The 23865-nt window shown below is 38.3% G+C and overlaps 1 protein-coding gene across 1 annotated transcript in view; it reads left to right on the plus strand.

Moving 5' to 3' along the window:
* The first annotated feature begins 5123 nt into the window (after positions 1–5123).
* Positions 5124–23865, plus strand: part of COL24A1 (collagen type XXIV alpha 1 chain) — a 427584-nt gene continuing 408842 nt past the window's right edge. Inside the window, exons 1-2 of the mRNA XM_077119355.1 lie at positions 5124–5323; positions 13019–13083. Of these exons, the coding sequence (XP_076975470.1) occupies positions 5124–5323; positions 13019–13083 (265 nt within the window). The remainder of the gene's footprint in view (positions 5324–13018; positions 13084–23865) is intronic.

The raw sequence follows: 23865 nt of genomic DNA on the forward strand, positions 1-23865 counted from the left end.
TCTAGAAAGCCTTCACATGCCAGAGACACTTGTCAGAACTGGGCAGCCTAAAGCCACTGCCTCTGCTGCTGGACACTGACAAGTACTACTGTCCATGACACCTGGCATATCAGAACCTCCTCCCTTGCTTCCCTTTTCCAAATGAGAGATTCCTCATGGAACCAGCTTCATTACTATCTTCTCTTCTAAATAAAATATTATTGCAGGTATTTCTGGTTAGAAGACCCTAAGGTACCTGTCCAACCATAGCTGCAAGGGAGGCTGAGAAAGCAACTTCTTCATTCTGTTCTGGGAAGGCAGAACTCATGAGTATGGGACATTCCCCAATCACAGAAAGACCTTGAAGGAGAGGCTGTAAGGTAACCAAGAGTGGCAAATGTCCATGCCTTGCTTCCAAACTCATCTTGTTTTTTTAGAACATCTTTGTTCTTTCAACAACATCATCACTATTGTCTATACCTCTGACCCCAGACCCATGAGGACCGTTTAAAAATGTTTATTGATTGCATCCATAAATAAATACTTACTTTATATTAGCTACAGTACTATTTATTTTACTCTTTTTATTGTTCATTTATTTTGTATCACTGCTTCTACTTTTAATCACTACTGAGTCCACTGTAAATCTCCTCTTTAAATGATCAACAATCATAATTTATTAAACCAGTGGCTTTCTCTCAATCCCTATCCCAACCCCACTTTTATTTGCTGCTGAATTGGACATTTGCTCCTTATTTTGAAACTCCCTTTCCTTTTGAGAAGAAGAGAAGAGCAGGAGAGGGAGAGAAGGGGACATTGCGTTGAGAGCATGAGTTTCATCTAGGGCCAGTCTGCATGGGTTTCAATCTTGATTACCAGTTTTGTGATCTTTGGCAATTTAATTAACATTTTTTCTGCCTTAATTTCTATTTTCTTATAATGAGGATAATAATGGTACCTATTTAATAGGATTGATTGAGATAATAAAATGAATTAATATGTAGAAAACACAGCAGTGCTTGATGCACAGTATTATAAAGTATTTGTTATTATTTTTTGCCTAACAATGCTGTATGCTTCTTGTTTTATCTCAGTGCTGTACTGTTTCCTTCTACCTTCTGTGGATTAAGTTTGTGTCCTGGCTCTTGGTTCTCATTTTGATAGTCTCTTTGAAAATAGAGTCCACTGTCAAGGCTTCAACCACCATTTTATGAGGATGTTGCAGAAATCTACAACTCTAGCTCTGGTCCTTCTAAACTGTAGCTTCCAACTCTAATAGATCTTTGAATATTTAACGATAGAATGTCTCACCATGACTCAGACGAAATATGTCTCAATCTGAATCAGTTGTATTTCCTGCTGACATTGGTCAAATGCATAATTTCTTAATCAGGCAGCCTTCCCAATCTAACCAGTTATGAGATCATCTTGATTCCTTTTAATAATGATTCTCTTATTTAGCTTTTTTATCATCTTTGCCATAGTTCAAGATATTATCATAACTCAACATCTACATCTAATTTATTTTCCAACTTTTCCTCTTTTCATGCACTAGCCGATCTGAGCCTCTGGTGCTGATTAATCTTCTTAAAATGAGAATCTGGAATATAATTATTTATCAATTCGAAAGTCTTTAATTAGTTTCCTATTTTCTTTGGATGAAATCCTAAGCAGTAGAATATAAACTTAAAGTAAGAACTTTTTATATATTTGGTTCACTAATATAACTCAATGCCTACTAGGGTTCTCAGCACATAGTAAGTATCACAATTAAATGTTTGTTGAATGACTTGATGAACAATTATCCCAGCTTTTGGTCTTCCAGTTTGACTTCAATCTTTCTTCATAAGCACAGACCTCTAATCTAAGCCAATGAATATACTCCTTCCTCCTGAATATAACTCAATATCCTCATATTGATCCATTTGTTGTTAGTGTCCCATGCTCCACTTCCAATCAGAATATCTTTCTTTCTCTTCACTTAGGTTGGCTAAAAATTCTGTTTAACCAGCTTTGATCAAGCTGATAAAACTAATCCTTACCATCCTATAACTTCTTTAGATTTTAAACCTTACTTTGTTAACCTTACAAATGCTTCCATTTGCCAGAGAGATGTACTCTGCCCTTTTGCATCTTTCTACTGATAAGAACGCCATAAACTCTAATTAGCAACTATCATCTTCTTACACTTAAAGTACCTGAGAAAGGACGTAAGTGTGAAAACCAACAAAATTGAATGAGATCATAGATCAGTGTTATCACTGTTTATCGGTGTTAATTTCCTGGTTTTGATAGTTGTACTGCCATATACAAGATATGAACATTAAGGGAAGTTGGGTATAGAACTCTATACTACTTTCAACTTCTCTGTGACTCTAAAATGATTTCAAAGTAAAAAAAATCGAGAAGAGTGGGAAATGAATTAAATTATTCTATATTCTTAGAGAAAAATAATGAAGCTTGAGAATCATATCAAAAACTTTCATTCATTAATTTGGTCACTTTATCCTTTATAATATGTGTGTAATATATAAGATTCCTTTAGAACTGGGGTTGGTGCACAGAATAGACAAGAGAAATGAATTTGGAGAAATGATATGCAGTGGTATACAGCAATCCTCATTTAACAGATGCCAGGTAGTGTTTCAAGTGTTGATAAAACAACAGTGAGGAACCCAATGGACCTCTGACTTCTTGGAGACTCCAGTTCTATTAATAAGGAAGATAAAATCTGAACTTTTTTTTTTGACAAAAATTTGGAGATGGCTAAATGAACTTCTCAGTGTGAAAAAAACTGTGGCGGGATGGAGACTTACGATAAAAAAAGAAATGTATTACAAAAATTCTAGAGGGTATTCAAGTCGGCAAGGCTGTGGTGTGTTAGCATGCTATTGCAATGTGTAACTACAAACCATTACAGTCCACTCGTGTAAGCTGGACAAGTGCCAGAGGAGTTAGAAAGGTAGATTGCAGGAGAGAAAAATGAGTAGAAAGTAGGAGAGACTGAAAGGAAAGAGAGAAGGGGATTAAAGGTTGAAATGTGAAAGTTACAGTCAGTTAATGACGGAGGCCGCGAGTGTAACCGAAAAGAACACAGGTGTGGCGGAGAGAAGCCAAGGACTCAGCTGGGTTGAGTAGGAGCTCAGAAGATGGTTGGGGTGGAAGGAATAGAGAAAAAAAAGATAAGGGTGGGAGACTGTTCACATGCAAGGGAAACTACTGAAAAAGGACATGGTGAATGGACACTGTGAAGGAAGGATACTACTCTACCTACAAGCTTCAGAAATTTCCAGAGAAAGGATGGTGTGGGAAGGGACAGCGTTGGGGCGGTGCCCAGGCGGCCGCGTGCATTTGCCAGGGTGCGCTAGTTCAGCCTTGCCGGGCAGGGCTAGCACGCAGGGGCTCCGCGCCCGGAGCGGGGCCTGGGTGGGGGAAGGTTGTGGGGCGGAGGGGGAGGTGTGCAAGGACTTTGGTGATGTCACCGCAAGTCAGTGAGCGGTGAAATTTAACACCGGGCCGGGTTTGTTTGGCTCCTTTTCCCGGGGAAGCAGCCGGCAGCAGTCAACGCGGAGCGCCTGCAGTTGCCACCGGCCCCCTCGCACTGACTTGATTTCTGAAGTGGGTGTGTGTGCTTGTCTGACAAATGTTCAAGCGCGACTTCCCTCTCCCCACCCCCCACCTTCAATCCTCTTCCCCCCTCTCAGGCCCAAAGCAGAGGACTCCACAGGAGTCAGAGTCGCCTTTGAACCGCAAGTGAACTCAAAGGCTGCACTCACCGCTGAGCTCCCTCCACCGCGGGCGCCCCAAGGGGTCTCTCTCCTCTCCTCTCCCTCCCTCCAGGGGAGCCCTACCGCTTGGCTCGTCCTTTATCCAGCTAGGGAGCCACAAAGCCTTATTTGTCTTCCCTTCGGGTGCTGTATGTCTACCTCCTGCCCCATCCTTTTTTTTTTTTTTTTTTTTACCCCCTTGTTGTGGTTTTGGAGCATCGTTTTCATGTGATTCCATCCCCTTCCCCCCCACCCCCCCTTTTATGGACAGTACCTGCACCTTTAGCAGTTCGGAGCTGGCTTCTGTTTTCCGTTAGCACTTTGCTGCACGGACAGATGCATACAAATGCATTTAGGAGCCCGCAGGACAAGGCGTGGAAAGGTCTCCCCCACGGCAGAAACGTAAGTAACCCACCCACCCACCCAGGTAGGGGTTAGGCCACCCCTCTGCCTCCCCCTACCCCGGGACTGCTGAGTGAGTTTGGAGATCTTTGGTCTGCTCCTTGGCACTTTTTGGAACTTAGAAGCAGACCAGCAGCAGTGGCATCCTCCCCTTGTCTTCTCAATTTGTAAAATACCATATTTGAAAGGAAGCCTCTGGCCAGCGGGTCTCGAAGTTAATGCTAAAGCGTTCCTGAGGCTGGGGAAGCGTCTTCCATAGCAGCTCTTCAGTTGGGCTACGACGCCACCCTCGCACCCTGTTTCCCTTCTCCTCCCCCAGAGCCTTGGCTGGGGTCGCGCTTCTGCGGAGTGCTCCTCAGGGCGTCCAGCCTTTGTATTGCTGGGGTGCTAGCGGTCCCCGGGCTCAGTGAGCACAGCCTGGACGACGGGGCCCAGGTACCGGACTAGGTTGCGTGAGGATGCAGGGAGGGTCTACAGAACCTCGGCCGTCGAGTCTCCTGTGGTTCGGAGGCCAGCGAACGCGGTGCCCATGTGGGGCCGAGTTTGCGCTTTGAACACTGGCCTGTCACTGGGAAAGCTGCATTCGCGGCAGTGGTGGCGGTGGCGGTGGTGGGGTGGGGGGCGTTGTAACTAGAGGGGGGCAGGGCTGCTCTTCCCGAAGAGTGTTCGAAAGGGCCCTAATGGGCCCCCCCTTCCTCCTCTTTGGGCGCTATTCCTGATCCTACCCCCTCGCTGGGAAAAGAGAGCGCGGCTTTGGCTGGCTGCCCTGGTCCCCTGGAAGGGGTCAGTAGGTTATACAAGTTGCTACTGGTCTTGGGGGCGGGAGGAGCGAACGCCGCTGTGTCTTTTCTGCCGAGAGGCTGGGGACAGTAGGTGGGTGGGAGGAGGGCAGGGGGCAGAACTGACCGAGTCAGCTGAGGGCAGGCGGAGGCGGGGTGCTGAGAAAGACCGCCTTGGGGCTGTGTTTGTCTGAACATGTGCTTCCCAGCCGCGTGCTGTGGTGCCTGCTCGGGGCTCTCCGGCCGCGCGCTCTGCCCTGGAAGCCCCGCTGCCGGGCTTCCCCAGCTGCAGAGGATGCCACTCCGCGCGCACCCGCCCCGGGATGAATCCGTGGAGAGGAAAGCTCGGCTCCACCGCGAGGCGCAGTGGCCCGAAAGACAGAGGTCGGAGAAGAGGTCAGGCTCTGCTGGCCACTTTCCCACTGCAGCTCACGAGGGACACACCCCGGTCCCAGGCAGGAGGGTTCCCGCCACTTTCCGGTTAAACGTCGGTTTCTGTGGACCGGCCGGGAGAGAGGGGCTGGGGGCGGAGGGGGGTGGTTAGCAGGGAATCTCGCGGTCCGGGGCGCATCTGCCCGTGGGTATAGGGTCTGGAGGTGAGGCTGGGTGAGCTGTTCCCTTCTAGTCCAGCGTCAGGCTCCGCATCCGTCTCGGGTGTCCTTCTTTCCCTCGCTGCCGGCTCGCGTTCCCCCTCCACAGCGCGAGGCCTCCATCACTAACATTCCCCTTGGTAGCTGTGACCGACCTCGTGGATTAAAGCAGATTCTCTGCTCCTGGCCTCTGTCTTGTCTGGTTTGCACTTCCCCTCCAGACGCTCCCAGAAAAGGCCCTGCATAAATTCTTGGGCAGTTTGGGGTTTGTAAATTGGGTCCAGATGATTGGGGGGAGGGAGGTAGAGAAACCAAATAGAAAGTATTACACCGAAGAACTTCTGAGGAAAAAATATACTACATGGACATGAAAAAGAATCCCTATGGAGAGACTTGGGGGTGGGTATGGATCCCGACTGAAGGTTGTGGTCTCGGCTGCCCTCCTAGAGAGCCTCCCGACCAGAGGTCTTGCAGCCTCATCTGAGGTCCAGTTTGCTCCCTTATAGGAGCCAGTGGGATGAGCTGCAGAGGGTTAAGGAAATTCACTGTTACATCAGATTGCAGCCCCTCACAGCTCCAGCCACACGTACAAAGTGGGGGAAAGGTAGTTACTGATTAGGCTGAGAAAATTATTTCTAGAAAAAATCCAATTTCCATGAAGAATTCTGAGTTTCCATACTGGGAAGGGACTTGGGAGAAGGAGCTGATTATATGATGATGATAATGTCAGGCTACTGAATTAAACCTCAGAATTCCTAATGAAATCCCTGAGGTTTTAATTCTCCACGGTCCCTCTGTGGTGGCGTTTTGGAAGAGTAGGGGCAGCTTTTTAAACTCATAGTTCTGATTAGTCGCCCCAAGACACTTAGAGTTTTAAAACTAGACTCTTAAAGACATTTGTATCTTGCTTTTTAAATGGTTTACCTAAGGTGATTTTGTGCAGTTAATACAACTCAAAACTCAAAAGTGTTAGATACATTGATTTGACATATTACCAGAAAGTTTCCCAGGCAGGCTATTATGGTAATTAAAGGGTTTCTATAACAACAAAAAAGTTTTGGATATAAAGACCTATTTCCTAGCTGGCAGGCAATTCTATTTTTTAAAGTTGCTTAGTTATCTTTGTAGTTTACATAAATATTTAAAATAAACCGATGTTTCAGGGACAGGAAATATAGTTTATGGAAGATAGTTTTGAGTGTTAGTTAGATATTCTGCTTAGTAATCTGTGAAGTTGCCTAAGAGAAATAAATGTTATTACAGGAGTTAGAATAGCTGTGCTAGTTTCCTTACCTTGCCTTGCAACTATAATTTGTTTTAGAATTTGTAACTCTAAGTGAAAAGTGTTGTAAAACCATTTCATTTTCATTCTCATAAAAGGCTGACTATTCTGTCATTCATCCATTCATTTATTCAACAGAATGTTTACTGGTTCCCATTTCATGCCTAGTGTTGTTCTAGGCAATAGGGATGCAGTGGTAAGCAAGACAGAAACAAATTTCTGCCCTCCCAACTTGTCCGGTCTAGAAGAGGAAATAGAAAATGAAATGACCAAGTATAATGAAATGTGCTAAGAGTATATATAGGAGGGACACCACCTAGCAGTAGGTCCCCTACCTAGGAAGGAGGGATGGACAATATGGGAAGGAAAAGCTGACCAATTAGGTCTAGAGTGAGACCTAATTGAAAACCATCTGAAACTTTCCAATTAAAGCAGTGTTCAAAGGTGAGAAAGTGCAGCACATTTGAGACCTGAAAGTTATGAAGGTGAAACAACATATTCTAGGGGAGAAGTAACGAGAGTTAGAGCTGGAAACATAAACAGAGACCAGAATGTAAAAGGCATTTAAACATTTTACTTTCTTAACTAAGTAAATGGAGGTTAGGGAGACTTGACTTTTCCTGATTTTGGGAGAAGTATGTAGGTAGAATATGCTAAGAAGTTATATATTTGTTGAAACTGAGTACTACCTCCTAGTCTTATTGACTGAAGATTGATGCATTCATTCATTAAGCAATCTTGACTGAACACCACTATGGACCAGGAACTTTAGTAGGCTATGCAGCAATCAGTTTAACAGTCTCTGTGACATTACTAGGACAGGCTAGTTTAGGTTTGTTTTCTCTTCCTGTTGACTGGATTCTAGGGACTCTGATGATTTGAAGTTCTTAAGCAGTTATCTTCCTTGCACTTCATGAATTGGCTATATACATCTTGTGCTTCATGAATTTAACCAAAGTTTCAGTATGCTTCACACTGGATTAGTTACAGATACCTACTGAATTGAATTAGCAGTCTAAGAAATTCATTATACATAAATTCGTGACACCACTTTACTCCCTGCATCATCCAATTTTATCCCCACTGCCACGAATGAGAACTTTTCTCTTTTTTAGTTTTTTTGAGAATAAAGAACACAATTTTTACTGTTTCTGGATTTTAGCAGCTAGTATGGAGCAAAATCTGTAAAGATGTAATGACTTAAAGAAATTTTTGGCATGTAAAAGGAGTGTGAATGGAAATTGTTGAAATTATTGTTATATATCCGTGTGCTTTTCAGATGAGTTCACCCTTTTCAATTGGTTTAAAAGAAAACCACCAACTCATAAAAAGTTGGCTATTCATAAGCTATCACAAGTCCTACATAAATTCTGTCTATGTTGGAATAAGCATCAGTAGCCTGAAGACATATAATACCTAAGGGTTTCATGGATGCCCTAAATAAAAAGATTTATGGAGTTCCCCTAAAGTAACTTGGGCCCTTCAGATGAAGAAAGTTGAATAAATCTAAGAATCATCCAGGGAAGATGTCTGGGAAGGATATTAGTATCTTAAATGTTCTGAGTATGGTCTTTGGATATCCATTTTCTGCCTGCTCCCCTTTAGGTCCTTCACTGCTCTGGTGTCTGGTAATGCTTTGACTGTGGCTGATGTCAAATTGAAAGAAAATGTGGCTAGCAGACCAGGCACAAGCAGAGGGTCTCATATTTTGTTAGATTTCCTCAGATATCAATATCATGGATGATATCTTTGAGCCTTTATTAAATGGTTGTAACAATATTGCTGACTTCTTTTAGACCTGGTTTGATTGTGTTAAATGTCTGAATATATGTACTTTTGTTGCTTTGTATCAGTGACATAAAAGTTCAGATGTACAAAAAGTGAATAAAGAACAAACACTCTTTCAATTTGTGAAAAATATTTATATTTAATACATTAGTTAGACTTTTTGTTAGAGCAAACTAAATATATGAATGAATTAGCAAACTTAGTAAACTATATTAAGTGACTTAAAAGAGTATCTGGTTAAAACTGTAGGAAAACCTATTCAGATCTATAGTTGAAACATGTCCTTTATATGTATATATAGTGATTTATGGAGTATCTTGTTAAGTAATTTGGTTTTTGGCCTCTAATGCTAGAATACTAACAGTATGCTATCATGTGCACAAATTTTAGAATTTTATAATTCGATTGTGATATACAAGAATATAAAATTTATATTAAGTCCTCACATAATACATAAGTCAGCTAAAACTCAGTAAACCTAAATGATAAGGCCAAGTCAACACAGCTAGTTAGAACCAGGATTTTGACTCCCAGTCCAGTATTATTTTCTTATTCACCATGTTGTTTTCTCTGCAAATACTTAATATATTAATAGTTTTAACTTACTCAAGGACTAGCATTTCTTAGCACTATATGCAAAGCACAGTGTATCTTTGGAGGACTTTGCCATGTACTGCTAACATGAAAACTTGGTATTTTTTATTTAAGTAAATATATACTAAATGTAATATCATAGAAGAAAAAAGTGAAACCAAGCCCGGCCAGATATTTCCCAGAAAGTTTTGATCCATTAGATATCCATTTCACATTGTAATGGAATATGGACTTTTATCAAGATGATTATGTCAATGAATCTTGATCTTTTTTTCTGTGTTTACCCTAGTAGCAGATTTTAAAAATTCTTATTCTCTTTTTTCTTTTTTGACAGTTAACTAAAAGTACTTTTATTTTATTTGACTTTCTTAAGTGTTAAAAAAAATCAGATCGTTAAGGAAGAACTGAATTCCTCAGTCACTGGTGAATGGTACTGTTGCTTTTTACTGTTTAAAATTATTTATTGTGTCAGTTTCCTCTAAGACATGGGTACATGTGTGATAAAAGGTAAAGACCTGCTGCTTACTCAAATATTTATTTATGATTAAATTATAACAGGTGCAACATATAAGGATTTTAATAAAGTTACAATTAAAGCATGAATAGTACAGAGATGAGGAAAAGATTCATTGCTGTTTAGGGATGATGGAAAACTTCATGGAGTAGGTAATATTTAAATTTGCCTTTGAGGATACTTAAGATTCTGATAGGTGGATACTGGGAGGGCAGTTCAGGCATATAAAAGGTCATGGGGGGAATAGAGAATAACTTGGTATGACTGGAACTTTGTGGGTGTTATTATTTTTTTTTCTTTGGAACTTTGTGGGTATTACATGTAATGGGAGCAACATTACAAAAAAAAAAAAAAAGAATGTTGGAGTTGAATGATAAGCTTTGAATACCTCCTAAGGAACTTGACTTTTTCTCTTGTTACTTAATTTTTTTTTTTTTTTTAAAGGAAAGACAGAGAGAAGGAAGGAAGGATAGAAGGAAGGAAGGAAGGAAGAAAGGGAAACATTTTTAAACATTTTCTTGTTTTATTGTATTCTGTTTCTCCGTTTTTGTTACATGGGCTGGGGCCGGGAATCGAACCGAGGTCCTCCGGCATAGCAGGCAAGCACTTTGCCCGCTGAGCCACCGCGGCCCGCCCTTGTTACTTAATTTTGAGCATGCTATTTTTGAGCATAATTAAAAAAAAAAAGAAAATCTATATTTCTTTCATCGATCGCTACATCTCCATTAGTCATTTAGCATGTAAGTACACTTACATAAGGTGTGGTTGAATTGATTTATTATAATCCTGTAGGATCACCTGGCTAAAGGTTGATGTTTGATGTGTTTAGATTTTCCTGCCTCATAACAGGAATGAACTTGCTAACATGTCTAGAAAGAACTTTATTTTCCATTTTTCCCTGAGGTCGTTGGGGAAGTCTCTGAGTTTGCTGAATTGGTAAATGAATAGTGCTGGTTGTTGTACTCATCAACAGTTAGCCCTACTGGGAATGAAGAGTGCTTGTTGGGTTGTTCCTAGGCACCCAAGTGAGCCAGATTACACTGGGCAGGTGAGACATATTTCCATTCACCTTCTACTAAAGCAGCGTGATTCTGATACACCATGTATTCTTCAGTTACTGTAATCCTGGGCTATTTTCTATTCTCACTGATATGCACCCTACCAGTTAAACATAGAACACATACATTTGAAAGGAAAATAGCCTCCTTTTACTCAAACTCTAGCCACACTGGGATCCCTCCTGGAGAACCAAGAGAAATCATTTAAATCTGTGGTTCTCAACCTTGTTTGCACATTGGAATTAGTTGAGAAGTTTTTTTAAAATCCCTGTACCCAAGACCAATTAAAATCAGAATCTCTGGGGGCAGTACTCAAGTATTAGTATTTTTTAAGTTTTCCCAGGGATTACAATGTGCAACTAAGTTTGAAAAAAAAAAAAGATCCAAAATAAGTGGGTTTTAAAGCATCTCATGAGCATCATTTATTCTAGAGCAGTGGTTCTAGGAATGTGGTTCCCAGATCTGCAGCATCAGCATCACCAGGTAACTTGTTATAAATGCAAATTCCTGAGCCTCACTCCAGACCTGCTAAAACCAGAAGCTCTGGCACTAATGCCCAACAATCTTTAACAAGCCCTCCAGGTATTCTGATATACACTGAAAATCACTGATCTAGGGCAGTAGAAAAGGATAAGAAAGAAAAGTCAGTCTCATTTGTGTCATGTCCTCCAATTAAATATATGTGATTTATACTATCAATTTAATGTATTTTAAGTAAAATGTAACTAAAAATCATGAATATTCTAATTTTTTTGGAATACGCATATTTTATTTTAGAATCACTTGGTTAAACTATATATATCCCTGGGGTACCCCAAATTTATGAATCAGAATCTCTTTGTTAGGGCTAAAAATTTGCATCTTCCACAAGCATCTCAGGTGATTACCTGGGCATACTGAGGTTTGAGAACCATTGTTCTAAAGGGATGACACCATATATGGGAACCTTTTATAGGTTTTGTTAAAATATATGGTTCAACTATTTGCCCGTATCAGTTGAAATTTCTGTAATAATTTAGTTGATTAGTTTATAAAGTTAATAACGTTTGTTAAGCATGCTATCAAAACATTGTCTTAAAAGAGCTATACTTTGGCTGAGTGTGACCACAATGTGTGCATTTTCACTTACTAACAAATGGTTAATACCATTTTAATGCACATTAAATTTGTGTTCCCTTATATCAAGGAGAACAGTATAATTTTATATTGTTGGATTGAACTCTGAAAAGATGAGATCACTCTTACATTAAAATGCTCCTTATACAGTTGGTACAGGTGAGACATGCATTATTGGTAATACGGTGAAAATGAACCAATTACTACTAGAACACCAGCTACTTAGCATACCTTGGGAGTCCTTAATCACTCCTTGCAAAACTGGATTTTACAAAACTGTCATTTAGGGGGCCCTGGGTTAGAATTAGAAACAGAATTAAAGTCTATATTAGAGGGGATTAAGTAATAAAGCATTGTTCCAGCATTTTTGAAATTACTTCTATGATTTTCAATTTGGGAGGTAGATATAACCAATTAAGAAGAAATTTAATCAAAACCTATCAGAAATTTGGATATACTAAAAATGTTATACAACTTTTTTACTTGGACAGCTGATCAGTATGAACACTCTGATTTATAGTGTTTGGGTATTATACTCACAATTACTACTAATTAAAATGGTCAAGTTGACATCCACAGGCTATTTTTACTTTCAGAACCAAAAAGTCATGAATCTGGTACAGGTGATTTAAATGTGTACCATACTGAAATGGTTTTCATTTAAACAAATAGCTGGTTCCATCAATTTTATAGTCACTATGATTAAGTGATTATAATTTATGGTATTTTGTGTAGATAGTCATTACTTTGTATAAAATTGCACATATGGTAATTTGACATAATATATAATAATAATATCATATATACTTATATTTATTGAATGTTTGCTATGGGACAGGCACTGTTTTGTGTGCTTTATATGAAATTTTCAGTTACTTCTCAGAAAAACCTTATAAATTAGGTTTAAAAGATGAAGAAACAGGGCATAGAATGACCAACAGTGGGCCCACGTCACGTTGTTGGCAACAGAAGCGGAACTTAAATGCAGAGCCCTCATTTCTAAACCCATGAATATTAAAATACCATGCTAATTAAAATAATTGTTTAATTCTTAATCTTGCATTAAAGTTAATTTTGGGTTTTATATGATTATAGGTTAGAAATGTCTAACTAGTAAGTTTTTCCCAATTGTGTTTCTTTTTTTTTTAGGAATCTACTCCTTCATTTTATTGTGCTATGTGTGGCTGGGGGTGCTGTCCATGCCCAAGAACAAGGTGAGAAATTTATCTTGTGACCTATTTGCTTATTTAAAAATTCTTCCAGACAGCAAAAGTGTGCGACTTTTTGTCATTGTAACCTTAAATTCAATATTGAACATTAGAAATTTCCACTCAGTAAATGAGAATATAAGGGTAAAGGAACCAACTTTGGGGGGAATTATGACCTTTAAGAAATTACTCAGATCTTCTGTCTGTGAAATTGCTTACATTTTTAAGCAAACTCTCTATAAAAGAGAAGTTTTGTATAGGAAAAAAAGGCTTTGCTTGTGACTTCATTTTAAGTGGGAGTTCTTGGGGGTGGCAAACTGTGACTGAATTACCTTTGCACTTCTTGAAACAACACAAGCATATAATAAATGCTCAGTCTAAATTTGCACAATTAGGAAACAAAATAAAATTTGCATACTAGTGGGTTTAGGATTTTACTTAATTCAGATGGAGAGGTTTAGAAAATAGTTCAATGTTTTGTTTTGTTTTCTCCTGCTAGCTAGTTGCTCTGATAGTATGATGATACAGTTTCAGGAATCTATTGTATATCCTAATCCATTCATTATTAAACAACATTTTAAAAGTATCTTCTGTGCATCATGTAATATACTAATTGCCAATGATAGGAATAGGAATAAGTTAATGCTTCCTGCCTCAAAATGAAGGATAAAAAAAGTACCTTTGCCAAAGTAAAGGAAATGCCAAAGTTAAAAAGAAAAGCCCTGGAACAACATCATCATAGCCCTTTGTGTTTTCCTCCTCTACCTAATATGTAGCAGGACTCTGTGGGGCTGCCAAATTAATCATTCTAACAAACCAACTCTTCAGTTCAGTCATCAGTTCAATGAATCACTTCTTAATTTGGTCAGTTAACCAAATGATGAGTAGGTTAGCAATAAATTAGACTACTAAATTTATGAATGAAATATGTGCAAGGGAGAGCAGGGGCACAAAGGAAAAAGTAATATTTTATCAGATTGATTGACCAACTTGACAGGTGGACACAGAAAATAATTATTCTATCAAACATCAAATAGATGAATAAAAATATTTTTTGGAAGCTGTTTCTAATTCTCTTTTATGGGGAAATTAGAGCTCATGTCACATGAAACTTCATGGCATGCTATTCTTGACAAAGGCATTTCTGTTCATTCATTTTGCTTTGAGTAACTATGAAGAAGAGTGAAACTGTCTCTTAATTTATTGTTATTACTGTTACTACATCTGACAAGTTATTATATGCCAACAACTGTGCTAGTAGAATATATATTTTCCTCACCACTACCTCATCATAGCGTTTTTATAATCATGCTCATGATGGAATTGCTGAAACCAAGATTTAGAGAGAATTGGTCAGTATCCTCAGGGTTATAGACTAGGAAGTGGAAGAACCAAGATTGGACCTCTGGTATTTTGACTCCAGATCCTACAAATTCTTTAAAAGTAAGCCTCTTAGAGTCTCAAAGAACGTAAGAAAGAGAAGGAGAATATCAGTATTGATTAAATAAATATTTAGCATAATGTTCTTTACTGGGACTTGACATATATTATTCTACTCTTCATAGTGAACCTTCAGGGTACGTAGTATCCATTTTAGAAACTGAGGTTCAAAGAAATAGTTTGCTCAGGCTTTTATAGTTAAAATTTGAGTTTAGTTCTGTCCATCTCTGAAGATAAACTCTTTCCACTTCATAATTGCCAGCTGTTCATCTTATGGATTTAAAAGCATACAGAATGTAGAATTATCAAAACATTAAAAATCTGTGCATAAAAGACAGGGAAATTAAATATTTATGGAGGAGATTCTGGTGGTGGGTGGATTATGCAGCCTTGGAGGCCTACCCAGCAGCTGAGCAAGGGTCTGAAGAAATGAGAGCTTTCCGGGGGCTTGGACACCAGGCTCCTCATGCCCGTCATGCCCGCCTCCAGACTCCACCAAGCCACTGACTCTGCCTTTGACAATCCTGGTTAGTGGCATAGTAGGCTTTTGCCCAAGGCAATGCCCAGAGAACATAACTCCTGCTCCTTGTGGCATTCAGGGAGCATTTGATGGCAGCTAGTGCCTCTGGAGGGTACCCTCTTCTCCCTACTTCTTCTCCTTCACAGATTTCTGCCCCTTCACAGATTGCAGCCCCATTTCCCCAGTCCTAGACAATTCCATTCAACCTTTGGAGGCTTTTAAATACTTTGACCCAGAATTCTTGTGATATGTAATCAGCTCTGCACTTTCTTTTCTTCACCATCCCCAGGAAAGGAGAAGGTTTTCCCTATTTTCTGTGCTTTCCCAACTCCATTCCCAGCTCCCTCAGACTATCTCCTTGGAGATATGAAGGATTACTTCCCGTGTCCTTTTCTCTCAGGCTCTTGTTGGGGGTAGGCCCTTCAGTGTGCCTCTGTTTCCCATTAGACTGACCTACAGAAAGGGAAAGGGGGGCTGTGGAGAACCAGGGGAAGATAAAATTTTTGGTCTGTGACTTCTACCTCCTGGAAAGACTGGGAAGCTTAAAATTTCCTGGAGTAAAGAAAGAGAGATTAGGAGTCGATATTAATGATTACTATTGATTAAGCATTTACCGTGTGCCAGGCATCAAGCTAAACTTTACCTACATTATGTCACTTAATACTTACATCAATTCTGTGAGGTATTATTCCTGATTTACAAATAAGAAAACAGCCTTACAGAGATTAAGTAAATTAAGCGGAAGATTCAGGATTCCAAATCCTCTTAATTCCAATACATTTGTTCTTTACCGTAAGGTGTCAAGGAAAAGTGACAAGAAGTCCAAGGGCATTGTTTTCTTGCTTTTGCACTGAACCAGGTCTAAGCCCGACAAGCATAGCCTCTTCTCTTCATCTCAGGAAATAGAGGAGGGGGCCAGAAAGGAAAATAACTGGACATCTTTGTGTAAATCATAGCCCACATGTGCTGTAAATGATCTCTACTCCTTACCCGATCCCAGATTCACAAGTGTCCCCAAGGTCTGCTTTTAGGAAATAATGTCATCCACAGGTGAGATACCTCTAGTTGAGATAGAAGGAGGACCCGGCTCTGGACCTCTGTCCCCTGGGTGAGAACCAGAAGGAAAATGTCATATCATTTTGTTCTGTTTTGCTTTCCTATATCTGAATACAAATGCCAAAGTTTAAAAAAACAAACTCTTTTAGCACCTTCTATTGTTTTTAACCCCCATATATCCTAATAATATATGTATATATTGCATTGGCTTCCTAATAATATATGTGTATATTGTATTGGCTTCTTATTACCAGTGATGAGGAATTAATATTTTATACCATTCTATGCCCCTTTTCCCCCTTATTTTATCCTCTCAATATAGCTTTAACAAAATTTTTGGTTTAATTAATATTTAAAACTTATAATCACATGCTAATTTTTTTTAACCACTGAGCTATGTACATTTACATTTTCTTTCTTGGATAATATTACAAGAGTTAATAATTTTTTTTGTATGCTTTTTGTTCTATGTCACTGGTGCCTATTTTTCTCAGATATTACAAAAGAATTTTAAAACGTTTTTGAAAAAGATTTTCCATTAAAACATATCCACCAAATATACTAACAATTTGATTTTTTCTTAGAGATATTCCTCCTAGAAACTACCTGTTCTAGTTTGCTAGCTGCCGAAATGCAACACACCAGAGACGGATTGGCTTTTAATGAAAGGGAATTTATTTTGTTAATTCTTCAGAGAAAAGGCAGCTAACTTTCCACTGAGGTTCTTTCTTATGTGGAAAGGCACAGGGTAATCTCTGCTGGCCTTCTCTCCAGGTCTCTGGGTTCCAACAACTTTCCCCAGGGTGATTTCTCTCTGCATCTCCAAAGGCCGAGGCTGAGCTGCAAGTGCTGAAATGAGGAATGCTGAGCTGCTTGGGCTGTGCTATGTTGCACTTTCTCATTTTGGCACCAGCCAATTAAGTCAAACATCATTCATTACAGCAGGCACGCCTCCTAGCCGACCGCAGATGTAATGAGCAACAGATGAGATTCATGTACCATTGGCTCATGTCCACAACAACAAAACTAGGTGCCTTCACCTGGCCAAGTTGACAACTGAATCTACCACACTACCATTCACTTGGATTATTGTAGATGGATTATTCTCCAAGCTTCCTATAGAGTCAACACCTCTTATCTGTGTTAGATCCACTTTCCTGAACCTCGTATCTTCCTTTTTCATAGTCTTTTTCTTTGTTGGGTGGAACATTTTTCTTGTTTTATCCTGAGAATGTGTACATAGGTGGTGCCTTTTTAACAATGTGGCATTTCTGAGAATGTTTTTTTTTTCTATACTTTCACTTGAGGATAGAATTTTAGGCTGTGAGTATTTTTCCCTCATAATTTTAGAGGTTTTCCTCTATTCTTGTTTTTAGGGTTGCTCTTAAGGAATCTGATGTTTTTCTAATTCTTGATCGTTTATATATGTGACCTTTTAATTTTCCTCTTTAAGACTTTTGGATCATTTGGTTGTGTCTGTTCTTTGAGTGAATGATAGAAAGATGTTCTCGGAGGTGGGGGTAGTCTCACAGTTAGTATGTAGACTTTAACTGCACCCCTCAATTTTCAGTGTGGTGCTTTTTATTGTGATTAGTTCAATGTTGCCACATAAATAGGCTTTAATCTCCTATTATGGTAAAAAAGCTGCTTATACAAACTGTCAACTAGTTACTTCCCTCCTCCAATTTAAAGCCCCATGCCTTGCTACTGAATTCAGTGATTTGGTACCTTCATTTTGAGGCTTTTCAGGATTTCACAATGTGGGAATTGGCATGCCTTTCACTATCAGCTGCCTTTGTAGGCCCTATAATCAAATTTTTCATCTTTGCCAATTCTTTCATATGCTTCTATCTTCCAAAAATGTGTTGAAAAAAATATCTCTTGTCTCAATGTTGTCTCTTCTACACATTCACTTTGACCATGTAGTTTAAAACCACATTTCCTTACTTTCATTTTAGTGCAGTTTCAGGACAGAGAAAAAATAAACATCTTTATGATCTGCCATGTTTTCCGCTATTTCCTTAATTTTAATAAGCTAAGAAAGCCAATTAAAATATATTATTAATGGTATAAATGTTATACTTAAAAAGCTTTAAGTATAACCTAATGATCTAGTTCAAGAAAAATTTAATAACTTCAAGGCTGTTTTTTTCCTGAGGATTTGACAGTATACAGACACCTTTTCTTACCTACTACTGTGTAATTTCCTTGTCACTCTGTGTTGGTGGGTTGGCTGCCAATGAAATACTGGCATCATTGTAACATCTCTACATGATAACTTTACACCATGCAAGATGTGAAACTAATTCTCAAAATGCACAGCAGTTTCATGTCCATGAACCCTAGGTATGAAAACCATGTGTGTAGAAATCTTTATGTGTAGAATACCCATCTCTAAGAACAGCATTTCCTGTGGAAATTAATCCAAAATATCTTTATTGTTAACAGAAAAGCAGTTCATTCTAGCTGTAGTAATTCTAAATATTTTCTGCCAAAAATTGCCTATTAGTACTAACGAAACATTATATTCATAGCTTAAAGTATCATTTCTCATTTTATAAATAAGCTTTTTAAATCTCTTTATCCAGAATAGATATGTTAATTACATAAAGAATACTTTGAAGTCACAGTTGCCATTTTTAACTTGCCCAGTGTGACAGCAGTGTGCTTAAGCATTGGTACTCTGGTGCCAGGAGTCTGGATTTATGTCTGGGCTCCAGCACTTACAAGCTGTGTGGCCTTGAGCAAGTTACTCAAATACTCTGAGCCTCATTTTCAGCAACTAAAAAGTGAAAATAATAATAATCCATAGGGTTGTGGTATGGATAAAACGAGGTAATACATATAAAGGATTTAGGACAAGTCCTGTTATGAAGTGACCATAAAATAAATTTTAGTAGGAAAAAATAATTACTCGATCTTTCTCTTTTTCATTTTCTTCATAATATTGAAAAAAATAAAACAAAATAGTTGGTTTTAAAGAACTTCCTTTACTTCTTTAACTTAGATAGTTAAAGCCAGGAAGCCTGCATTTGAGTCTTGATCTGGCACTGGCTGCTTGGCTGGGACTATACAGGATAATACAAAATAAGTATTTGGGTAATTAGTTAATTTTATCCATTTGGATAATTGGCAAGGAAAAATAAAATATGTTGGAGTTCGGTATCATCGTACTTGTTTATTTTCAGATTTGGTGATTTTATCTTAAATGTCACTTTATTTATTTTTTTTTATTTTCTATAAACTGGAAAGAATATAGTGCTGTGGATTTAACTAATCTGGAAATATTAGGATTTAAACCACTGAGAATTCATTAAAAACAAGCAAGTTTGGGTTGTCTGTGTCTAAGTCCGAGCTTTGCCCTACATGTGTAAAAGATTGATTGTGATAGTATACTAAGAGAGAAGACATTTCTTGTTAGTGTATAATGAAACAACCAAAATTAAAAGTTTCACTGAAGATGTTAAGAGGAGGTAATACATGAACTGAGTCTTGAAGGATGAGTAAAAGCTTAGTATGAAAGTATAGTCACTTAGCAAGGATATGAAAGAATGGGATAAAAAATAAACAGATATGCTGTGATATGGAAAGAAATGCAAGGAAGAGTAAAAAAATATCAGTAATGGAGAATGCAGTGGATTGTTTATAGATCACTGAAGAGAAAAATGATAAGTGACAATATAAAGTTAGGGGGCAGTCCCCAAATCACCCTCAAGCTCAATAATTCACTAGAAGAACTCACACAACTCACTGAAAGCAGTTACATTTACAGTTAAAGTTTATTACAATGAAAGGAAACAGATTAAAATCAGGGAAGAGATGCATGGGGTAGAGCCTAGGAAAGTTCCATGCACAGAGCTTCCAGTTTTCCTCTGCCAGTAGAGTCATGGACAGTGGTTACATTCCTGGTAATTATGTGTGACAATACACATAGTACTGTCACTTAGAGAAGCTCAACTGAACCTTGGTGTCTTGAGTCTTTATTGGGACTTTATCATGTAGACATCCGTGAAGTCTCATGTGGTAGACACAGTCTCGAATCCTTCTGGAGGTCCAGCTGATGCTCCTACAATAAATCACATTGTTAGACTACCTGGTGTGGCCAAGGCCCACAGGTAAACAAAATACTTTCATCAGGTAGGATGTTCCAAGGGCTTAGAGATTACCTCCCAGGAGCCCAGGCCAAAGGCCAGGCCTCCCTTCAGGCAAGGTTAAATTCTTTACTACATAGGTAACGTGGGATTTTGCTATCATGATAGAAAGGAAGGGTTCAGAAAAGTGGGATCAAGGGGTCTTCATGACTCTTGCACTATTTGACAGTTTTGCAGTAAGGGCACCATACCACCCACAATTATAGGGACCTTCCCAAATGATGCTAATCAGAATCTGCTTAGTCTTGTTAATTATATCATATACACACACACAAAGTTCATATAAAAATCAATGCAAAAAATAATTTTAAAATTGAGTCCTAATTCCTTAATGAGGGAGTATGGGGGTCAAAAGTGGGAAAAGAACTTTTTTTAACAGGATATCCACAAAGCTGAAAGAGCATGTTATTTAATGTTTCCCTTTTATTTTTACTATAAACTTTCTTGCTGAAAGTTTCCCTTATTGTCTACATTCTAATTCTTCCTGTTTTGACCTTTGAAATTGATAGCCTTTGACAATTAGCATGAACTAAGAAGTGGAAAGCTTATTAGGAAAGTATGAGATGTGAGACTGGAAATGTAAGCATAATCAGATCATTAGTGCTAAAATAAATTTGAGTTTTGTGCTAAAAGCTACCAGATCTACTGATGTGTTATGGGAAGGACTGCCAGGAACTAAATGTTTATTCAATTCTGTAATTTAGAAAGGTACCTCTAGCAGCAGTGTGGATGATGGACTAGATAAGCTTGTCATAGAAAAGGCAAAGAAATCTAGTAGGAGGGTAATGTAATAGTCTGACTAAGAAGTAGGGAGAGTTCATCAAAGATTTGTGTTGAACTTGATGACTGAATAGATATGGAGAATAGATGAGAAGGAGGTATCAAAGATGATTACTAGGTTTCTGGGTTAAATGACAGGATTAATTAACTGATTCAACCAATGTTTACTGTGGACCTAATTTGTTTTAATCATTGTTCTATATGTTGGAATGCAGCAGTGAAATAAGATAAAACCTCACCCTTAAGGACTCACATTTCATCTTAGAGAGACAAGCAATAAATTAAAACATTTTTCTTCAAATTTTTGGTGCAATGAAGAAACATAAAGCATGATAAGACATCAGAAAGTAATTGGGGCAAAAAGGAAAGTTATTTTGTATTTTAGTTAATGTGGCCTGGGAAGGCCTTTTAGGGAGGGGGGTAAAATTTGAACCTAGATCTGAATGAACTAAAGGTGTAGAACATTCAACTTCAAACTGGTTGAGGAATAAGAAACAACCAGTTTGGGTGGAGCAAAGCAAACTGGGTTGAAGATAGTAGGTGATCAGATCAGAGAGATAATAAAGAGCAAATGCCATAGGTTTCATACACGATTCTATTCTTAGGGTAATGGTAACCCATTAGAGGATTTTCATCAGGGGAATGACCAGATAGAATTTACAAGGTATATAAAAGATAACTCTGGTTGTGGTATGGTTGTGGGGCTCATCGCTAAGAGAGACATTAAAGTAAGAGGAATGAAATTTGGGGAAAATATATTGAGTTAAAATTACTTGTGGGATATCTAATCCCTACTGGATAAGTTCAATAGGCAATTGGATATGCAAGCCCAGAAGAGAGGTTTGTGAGTCAGCATATGTGGTTGTTGAAACCATGGTTTGGATGAAGTCATTAGGGCTAGTGTTTACAGTAAAAGGAGAAAGGCGTTGTCTTGGTGATGCCAACATTTATTCTCCATTTAAGAAGCAAATAGAGAAAAGAGATATAACCAGTTCTGCTAGCAGATGACATAAGTATTCCTAAAAATCACCTTGTGAGAGATTGGTTCTAGAGACTGTGTAAATTCATATCCTGCTTCTTCCATTTTCTAGTTGGGCGGCCTTGGGCAAATTATTTAACTTTTCTATGATTTAGTTTTTATAACTGTCAAATGGGAATAATATTATACATACCTTACAGAGTTCTTGTATGATTAGTGACTTTACAGTAAAACTCTTAGAGCAGTACTTGGTACAAAAATAATGTAGTAAATGCTGCTAGTTTCTTAAAAAATTTAAAGCACTAATATTGTTCCTGGTAGATATGTGATATTCTTTAAATAACATGATCTTTAAGTGACACAAAATGGATTGATTTTGTAAATAGGGCCACTTATTGGACAAGTATATTCCTATAGACAATGTATTCATTTATTGTTATGCACATTGGTACCAAATATCTAAATTTAACCCCAAATTATAATTTGGTGATATCCAGGGCCAGGCCTAAGTTAAATATTAAAATCTTTATCCTTTGGTAAAACTTTCTTTTCTTTTTTTTTAACTTTTTATTTTGATATAACTTCAAACTTATAGGACAGTTACAAAAATAATACAAAACCCAAAATGAAAATTCCCAGAACCACCAATTTTTAACATTTTGCCACATTTGCTGTATTATTCTTTATCTATCTGTCTCTGTCTGTCTATCTATTTATCTATTATCTATTTAATTTATATATCTATCTTATCCAAACATCCATCCAAAGATCATATAGCTTCTTTTTTTTTAAGCTGCTCTCCCTAAATCCTCCTATCTTTTCCTTCTACCCTTAGGAGTTTTCTATTCTCATTTCTATCAACATCTGCTCAAAGCATTTGCTAAACATATGCACATTAAATATGAAAGCTTAAGACTAGGATAACAATTATATTTCACCTCATGTACCAATTCTAGTGGCTACCTACAGAGTTTTCCCTTGTGAGATTATTGTGCAAGAAAAATGACTCTGCCGTGACTAGTTACTGAGCTTTGCCAAGGGAGGTGTGGAGTGGTATGCGTGCAACAGTGGCTGTGAGGCAATATAGTGGAGCAGTTAAAGAGTGTAGACTTTGAAGCCAGACTGGGTTCAAATTCAGCTCTACCAATTTTCAGTTAAATAAATGAAAAAGACTGTAGAAGTCTGCCCGGATAATATTTGGTTCAGAAAAGGTTATGTAAAGGAACCATTAGAAGGAACAACTGGTAACTCTGAAGTAGAACCTTTGAGTTTTGAGATGTGGAAGGCAATAATGGCCCTCTCTCTTCTCCCCACAGTGTCCTTCTATAAACTGCTAGACTAGGAAATAAAACACAATTAAAAGAAGCTGGCATAGAATGAATAGAAAGATATAACAAGAAAAATGTAGCAAAAAGCAGCACAAGTGAGAATGCATGCAAAAAATAGTTGCTACTAATATGAAAATTCTGCCCAAGTTTTCCCATGAAGAAACCATAAACAATCACTCTATGAAAGAAATCATAAAGCATAAATGTAAGAACTCAAGAGGAGGAAGAGATGGTAAGACATTAAAGAAGTGTGAGCTTGCAGAACACAGGAAAGAAGTTATTTAAAAAATAAAACATTTTTAATAAATTAAGAGGAAATCAGAAGAAGGATGTTTTAATTTCCTAGGCTGCTCTAAACAAATACCATGAAATAGTTTGGATAAAGCAATAGGAATTTATTCACTCACAGTTTTGAGGCCAGGAAAATGTCCAAATCAAGGCATCATCAAGATGATGTTTTCTTCCAGAAGACAAGCTGCCGGCAGTCCTGTCTCTGTCACATGACAAGGCACGTGGGGGAGAATGCTGGTCTCT

This window comes from Tamandua tetradactyla, chromosome 11 (genome assembly GCF_023851605.1).
Source record: "Tamandua tetradactyla isolate mTamTet1 chromosome 11, mTamTet1.pri, whole genome shotgun sequence".
Lineage (NCBI taxonomy): Eukaryota > Metazoa > Chordata > Mammalia > Pilosa > Myrmecophagidae > Tamandua > Tamandua tetradactyla.